Source organism: Nicotiana sylvestris, chromosome 2 (assembly GCF_000393655.2).
Source record: "Nicotiana sylvestris chromosome 2, ASM39365v2, whole genome shotgun sequence".
NCBI classification, from domain to species: domain Eukaryota; kingdom Viridiplantae; phylum Streptophyta; class Magnoliopsida; order Solanales; family Solanaceae; genus Nicotiana; species Nicotiana sylvestris.
Window position 1 is genome coordinate 10,414,345 of NC_091058.1, and position 7,910 is coordinate 10,422,254.

A 7,910-nucleotide genomic window follows, 5' to 3' on the forward strand; every position below is an offset into this window, starting at 1 on the left:
CCAGTGTATCGTTTGTGTACCTGGTATTGTCAATACAAGAAGAAGAAGGTCAGCAAAGTAGTATGTAACACAGCAACATACAGCAGCAGAAAGCCCAACACAGTAGCTTCAACACCTCAATCCAGAAATCCCAGCAACACGGAGAAAACTAGTAAAAATGGAGAAGAAAAATAGTGCGGAAATCTCTCTTTGTTTTTTCTTTCTAGATTTGAACTCTCTATGGTGTTCTTCCGCTCTCAATATTTCAGAAAATTTGGTTCTATCTTTTTTACTCTCTCCAAAATGAATCCTGTCCCTGTATATTCTATGTATCCAGAGTGTATATCGAGTGTATACTACTCTTTCCGCCCCCTCTTTGTTTCTTCTCTCTATCTAGTTTTTCCTCTTTTTTTCCACCCCTTCTTCCTAAATTTTCTCTTCTATTTATAGCAAAATTTTCGAAATTTTCAGATTTATTTTTTTATTTTTTTAATTAAAAGAAATCCCACTTACAAATTGCTTTTATTTTTTTAGAAAAAGAAATCCCACCTTTATTTACTTTTATTTTTAAAATTCCAACTTTAATTACTTTATCTTATTTAAAATCCCACTTTTTATTTTTTTAAAAGAGAATCTCACTTTATTTAACTTTTCTTTAAAAAAACAAACCACTATCTTTTCTTTTTCTTTTAAAAATGCTACTTTCAATTACTTTAAATTTTTAAAATTTTCAGATACCTTTATATTTATTTTTTAATTCCAACCTTATTTTACTTTTTAATTTTTTAAAAATTTCCACAAAAATTTTTTAAAAAATTTTACAAAAATTTAAACTTGCCAAAAACTTGAACTGTATTCCCTTGTTCTCCAGGTGGGTGCCTGATTGCCAAAATTTAAACTGTATTCCATTGTTCTCCAAGTAGGCTACTGATTGCCAAAACTTGAACTGCATTCCCTTGTTCTCCAGGCGGGCGCCTAATTGCCAAAACTTGAACTGTATTCCCTTGTTCTGCAAGTGGGCGCCTGATTGCCAAAACATGAATTATATTCCCTTGTTCTCCTGGTGGGTATCTGATTGCAAAAACGTGAAATGTATTCACTTGTTCTCCAGGCGGCTGAACTGTATTCCTTTATTTTTCAGGTGGGCGCCTGATTGCCAAAACATGAATTGTATTCCCTCGTTCTCCAGGTGGGCGCCTGATTTCCAAACTTGAATTGTATTCCTTTGTTCTCCAGGTGGGCGCCTGATTGCCAAAACTTGAACTGTATTCCCTTGTTCTCTATGTGGGCGCCTGATTGTAAAAACTTGAACTGTATTCACTTGTTCTCCAGGTAGGCGCCTGATTGTAAAAGTTGTTTCATTTGTGTACTTTGTGGAGAAACTTATCACGCTTCATAAGTAAGATGTTTCTTTGTATGATGAAAGTTTTAACTCATTGTTGTACTGATCTAATGATTGATAATTTAAAACATCCATGTTTGCAGGCGCCATCAGAGCATATATATATATATATACATCAGAGCATATATCTTTTAGTTGGATGTGCAAGATGAGTTGGCTCCATGCAAATAGAGCTGAAAGGAAAATTAGTCCATCTTGATAGTGTTGTCTCAAAACCTGTCATACCCGATGGTCGTAGGAATGTCCTTTGCCCGATAGAGCCTAGAAGGTGAAAAGGCATCTGAAAGGAATTTGTTTTTTTAAAGAACATTGTTTATGCGAACTAATCGCTTGGATACGATATTGTTTATTATGTTTACTCCAATGCTCAATTTATAGGTACTAAACCTTATCTTGTAAAATATAGATGTACTATCTCTATTCAAAACTTAACTACAGACTTGAAAATGCTCACCTTTAATAAAAATAATAAAATAAAAAAGGGGAACACTAATCTCTGTAGGTCCATTTGAGTTAGCTTTAGTTCGCATTAATTTGAATTTCCTTATAAGCTATTACATCACAAGCACTACGTTGGGCCCGTGCTAACCCAAATAGTCTCCCACCCAACCGCTTAAATTAAAAATAGTTGGTGGATGTATAATATATGTATAATTTGTATATTGTATGTATATAATGTGTATATTTATTGTACAATCTATGTATATGATTATAAAAAGTAAATAATGAATATGGCCGGCTATTTATGTAAAGATCCCTTTATAAGTGGTCATTCGAAAATAGCCACAGTTTCAAAAGTAATCGAAATTTAGTCACTTTTCATGTAAAGATAAATTTGAACGAAAACATTGTTCAAAATTCGTAAAAATACTCCAGTACTAGAGTTCTAGTATAATATATCGGTCCAACATAATATACTGGAGATTGAAGTACCGATTATATTGGAACTATCCGCATGTTGGAATTCTAGCATAATATGTTGGAAGTACATATACAAGTGCACCGATCTCCAGTATATTATGCTGGAACTTTCTGTGTTGCAGTAAAATATTGACTATTTTTCAATGACTTTATAAAAGCTGATTATTTTTTAATGACCAGTCCAAAAACTGGCTAGCGTGCTATTTTTACCGGAAGCAGACACAGCGAATGATTAGTATTAACGGATAATAAAACCTTATCCGACTGGCGCAGGTCTTTGGATGAATGAGGCTTTAAAGGTCGGCAAAAATTCTACAAACTCTCCATCAAAGAGCTAAAGATCCAAACTCGTATTTCAAACACTTTTTCCCATTTGTAAGATGCAGATGCCAACACCAATCCGAGCTCCTACTTGGGTCTCAAGGCGAAGACATTTCGAGCAGAAATTATGGGATTTAGACAAATGCAGAGACATTAACCAACTGAAGCAAATGCAAGCAATTGTATACAAATCCAATCTTCAACAAGACCCTTTCATTGCTCCCAAACTAATTACAGCTTTTTCTCTTTGTCGCCAAATGGGTTCTGCTTTAAAAGTCTTTAGTCAAGTACCTTACCCTAATGTGCATTTGTACAATGCTTTAATCAGAGCTCATATTCACAACTTTAACTCATCTCAAGCTTTTGCTACTTTCGTTGATATGCAGTGTGCTGGTATTTTTCCTGATAATTTTACCTTTTCGTTTCTGTTAAAGGGCTGTTCGGGGAAGTGTTGGTTGAGTGTTGTGAGTATGATTCATGCTCATGTTGTGAAATGGGGGTTTGAGGATGATATTTATGTGCCTAACTCTTTGATTGATGCATATTCTAAGTGTGGGATAGTTGGTGTACGAACTGCAGGTCAGTTGTTTCGAGGTATGAAGGAGAGAGATGTTGTTTCTTGGAATTCTATGATTAGTGCGTTGTTGAAAGTGGGTGATTTGAGCGAAGCGCGAAAGCTGTTCGATGAAATGCCTCAAAGAGACAGGGTTAGTTGGAATACTATGTTAGATGGATATACTAAGGCTGGGGAAATGATTGTGGCGTTTGAATTGTTTAAAAAGATGCCGTTGAGGGATGTTGTCTCTTGGTCCACGATGGTCTCGGGTTATTGTAAAGTGGGGGATTTGGAGATGGCTCGGATGTTGTTTGATAAGATGCCTTCCAAAAATCTTGTCTCGTGGACAATAATGGTATCAGGATATGCTGAAAAAGGCCTTGTAAAGGAGGCAATTGGGTTGTATATGCGAATGGAGGAGGCAGGTTTGAAGCTTGATGTTGCGGCTATTGTTAGCATTCTAGCTGCCTGTGCAGAATCGGGCATGCTTAGTTTGGGTAAAAGAGTGCATGATTCCGTCGAGAGGAGTACGTACAAGTTTAGTACTCTGGTTTGTAATGCCTTGATTGATATGTATGCCAAGTGCGGTTGCTTGCATAAGGCTTATAATGTCTTTAATGGGCTGAAAAAGAGAGATTTGGTTTCTTGGAATGCGATGATACATGGGTTGGCTATGCATGGACGTGGAAAGAAGGCACTTGAGCTTTTCTTTAGGATGAAGCAAGAAGGATTTGTGCCTGATAAAGTGACATTAGTTGGTATCTTGTGTGCGTGCAATCATACTGGTTTGGTGGATGAGGGAATAATTTATTTCTATTCTATGGAGAAAGATTATGGGGTAATACCTGAAATAGAACATTATGGTTGTCTTATTGATCTTTTAGGTCGTGGTGGCTATATTAAAGAAGCTTTTGATCTTGCACGAAAAATGCCACTTGAACCGAACATTAAAATTTGGGGTTCCCTTTTAGGGGCTTGCAGGATGCATAAAGCTGTTGAACTTGCAGATGACGTGCTTAACCTCCTAGTTAAATTAGAGCCGGCAAATGCTGGAAAACTGTCTGCACTGTCAAATATTTATGCTGTGGCAGGAGACTGGAATAATGTTGCTAACATAAGGTTGATGATGAAGAGCATTGGCAGGCCAAAGCAATCTGGTGCTAGCTTATTAGCATTGAATGATGAATACCATGAGTTCACAGTGATGGACAAATCTCATGTCAAATCAGACAAGATTTATCATATGATAGACGGATTAAGTCAGCATCTTAAATTACTCCGTCCTGTTCCAGTGGGTTTTTGTGATGAATGATTAGTTTCATGAACAGAGATGAGTCATCTTATATCGGACCAGATATCTGAGATTGATGCAGTAAATCAACACTTGTAAATATTTTCCCCAGAAAACTATTATGTAATGGCACAAACTGCCATGATGAGTATGAGTTCTGAGATCAATCTCTCACAAAGCAGCAACGGCACTTGAAATAAAGGTGAGATTTGTTGTACGTTCTTCTCTCCAATATCCTGCCCAAATCAACAAGTTAGTACATGATACTGAAGAACACTTCTCATTGTCAATGTTGTGCATAATATACCTAGCTTAGTGGAAAATACGTTTTAGATAATGATGAGTTGAGAACAAGCATAGTTCTGTAGTCTGTTATAATGAAGCTGTACTTCAAATACAGATTTAGTCTTTGGATATCTCCAATATTTCAGGAAAAAGTTCAGCAAGTTATTTAGTCCTCAACTTCTTAATAGTTAATCTGTTACTGTCTTATCCCTGTGCTAGATGTGCAATGCCAGGGAAAATTTACTGTAGTTAAAACGGATCAAATTTCCGTTGAAGCAGGAAGATGCTCCAAAAACAGAGACAATTATGGTTGATCTTGATCTAAGTTATTTGGACCATGTTGCTGCTTAATTCTCTCCTTTCACTGATGTCTCATGGAAAGAGTGATAAATGTCCATCTGTAATTAGCACCTGCTTAAAATAGAGTTAGGGAACGGCGCCTACCAAATGGAGATTGGAGCTTCATCTTTGAGATGATATTGGGGAATTATGCTACTTCAATATTTGGCAAATGATCATCAAGAGAAGATTGTCCATCCCATGGGGAAGTCCTTTTGTATATGCAATTAAGGTGATATGGCAAGAAAGAGCTGCTTTCCTCTTCTGGCAAAGGCAAATCAATCTGAAAATATCAGTCTTTCAAATCATTCAATCAGCTAAGGAATGCAACTGGTTAGGCTCGAGCTTAAGCCTTCGTGGTGTATATATACCAATGTCCTGTGGCAACCTCATTAAGATTAAAAAGACAGGAGCTCTTTGGGAAAACCTGGAAGAGCAGGTGCAACAGCTGTAATATGATATCATTGTAGAAAATCGTCTAGCTGATAAAAAAGGTACTAGCTTCAAAAAGCAGCTGAAGATAAGCTCACATAGTGTTGGAATCTCTTGCAACTAATGTTCTTGCCTTCGCAGTTCTTAGCCCGGCCTTCAAAAGCTTCCAGCTTTTCAGTCTATAATATTTGCACACTAGGAAATGTTTTTTTTTTTTCAATTTGGCAAACTTCTGTGCTATCTATTATCTGTGGTTTGCTTGGTTTGAGGGGCGAAATAACTAGACAAGCCATTTCAGCAGGATTTGTGATCCCATGATAAGGTACCCCCGTTTACATACAAATTGCTGTTCTTCTTCAATGATACAATATTGCCTCCCATCATGCATAATTGTTTAACCAAAAATCTGAGTCTTTGGTCAAAGCTAAAAAGAAATTCGGGTTACTGATAATCAGGAGACAAAAATAAAATACTTTTGAGAACGATGGTAAAAAAGCAAATAGATGTGTATTTCAATAAATTCTCAATAGTATTCCGTGTCCTTACAAATGATGATACTTCTTCCTTTTATAGATAATTCTAGGTAAAGGAATGAAGCCTCAGCTTTAATGATATAATCATGAGTAATAAATGACATTAAATAAGCCGTTATACAATCATTCCTATTAAATACCAATTTTGTAACGTATCAAGTATTTAATAATGAATTTGGACTCCTTTCTGTCATCAGATCTTTGCCTTCAATGCCTTCTAATCCGTTGGTTGTAAATAATTTAAATTGGTACGAGACTCGTATCTATACGTCGTCTCGTGCCTATTTAAATTCTTTTTCCCGTGGTTGTCTCCATCCGTGCCTCTTAGTCAATTGCTGCGCTTTGACCATTTAACTAATCCATGTGTCATGCCACATCATCTTTAATATAAACTTAGTGTTTTCCCAATACAGATAGTCCCCCCACTTTCCTTTTTTTTATCAATTAAATAATTGGGAAGTGGATCTTCATGTAAAAGGAATTTTTGCCACAATTAATGCTCATGACAATATTAACGCCTCAGCAGTCTTTTCCATTTAATGTTCTGCCCATGTGTCATTTTCTAATTGATTCCGCTATTCATACCCTTTTTCGAGACTTCTTCATTCTCACTATTTACGAAGTGATAGCTGCCTTTATTATAGGCTTTTCATCATTACACTTCTAAAGTTGACGGTTCCCATTTTACACATAACTTTTTCTTCCTTTGTCTTCTTCACAAATCTTCAGCACATACTTCCTTCTTAACAATGTCTTCTTCAAACCCTAACCGTAAAAAAGTTCCAATTCTAGATCAATTCCCCAACGCCCCTGTTAGACACAGAAGAGGCGGAGGAGGTAGGCTTCGAACAGGGTTAGAATCTACGCGAGGCGGCTCCTCTGGTTCTTCTTCAAGGAGTTCTATCCCAAAAGCCCCTTCTTCTAAAAGTAGGGAAATTCTTGATTCTTCTCAAGAACCCTCAGTTGATGATATAGTTCCCAGCGATTTGTCTTTTGAAAGTGACAAAACGTCTCTTCAAAAACAAATTAAAAATTTAGAAAGAGCCGATACTTACCCAACAATAGTAACCGAGCTTACAATCCCCACCATAAGAAGAGATTGTAACTGGAAGGATAGTCTCCGAATGTCAATTCCTTCCCCAAATCAAAGAATTTCCTCTTTTAGAAGTGGGTATTCTTCTGTTTACACTTACCCCTTCACTTTAGGTTTTAATCCTCCGATTGACCCAGTTATTCTCGATTTTTGTCGTTTCTTTACAATTTGTTTGGCCCAAATCGGTCCATTAGTGTGGAGAACAGTGGCTTGTTTGAGATATTTATCCTCCAAGGCCAATGTCAATTTCACCTTTTCTCACCTCATTCATCTATACCATCCTAACTTAATACGCCATAGGGTTTTTACCTTAACTGCAAGGAGCAAAAAAGTTTTGGTAAATCCTGAGGATGACAAAGATCGTGGATGGTATATCCGTTATGTTGCTATTCGTACGGTGGACTTGATTGGCGAAACAAATATTCCCTTCCCTGAGAAGTGGAATTTTGAACGAAGGTTTTCTTTTATTTACCGTACCTACTTTTGAGAATTTCAAAAGAAAGTTTGTTTTTAACCTCGTCCCTTCTTGGTTTTTTGTAGCAACCATGGGAGATGTGGAACCTATTCCCAACTTCCGTGGTTGGGTAGACTCACTTTTGAAGATTGCTTCTAGGGAGCAGAGAACTTGGAAATCAATTTCTTCCTTACATGGCTGGAAGGTCAAAACACATGGTATCCCCCTTTTTATATGAATTTTTTTTACATGTTAAGCACTTTTTCCTCAACTTTAATCATGTATATCCATCCTTTAATCAGGA

At 36.6% G+C, this 7,910-nt stretch overlaps 1 protein-coding gene across 1 annotated transcript; it reads left to right on the forward strand.

Moving 5' to 3' along the window:
- The first annotated feature begins 2,562 nt into the window (after positions 1-2,562).
- On the forward strand, positions 2,563-5,826 carry LOC104230218 (pentatricopeptide repeat-containing protein At3g29230). Its single transcript, XM_070167692.1, has one exon. The coding sequence runs from the start codon at positions 2,683-2,685 to the stop codon at positions 4,489-4,491; it is 1,809 nt and encodes a 602-aa protein (XP_070023793.1). The 5' UTR covers positions 2,563-2,682; the 3' UTR covers positions 4,492-5,826.
- The last annotated feature ends 2,084 nt before the right edge of the window (positions 5,827-7,910 follow it).

What these genes read in the sequence shown, in the direction of transcription:
- LOC104230218 (XM_070167692.1), top strand. Translation starts at nt 2,683, where the DNA reads ATGCAGATGCCAACACCAATCCGAGCTCCTACTTGGGTCTCAAGGCGA.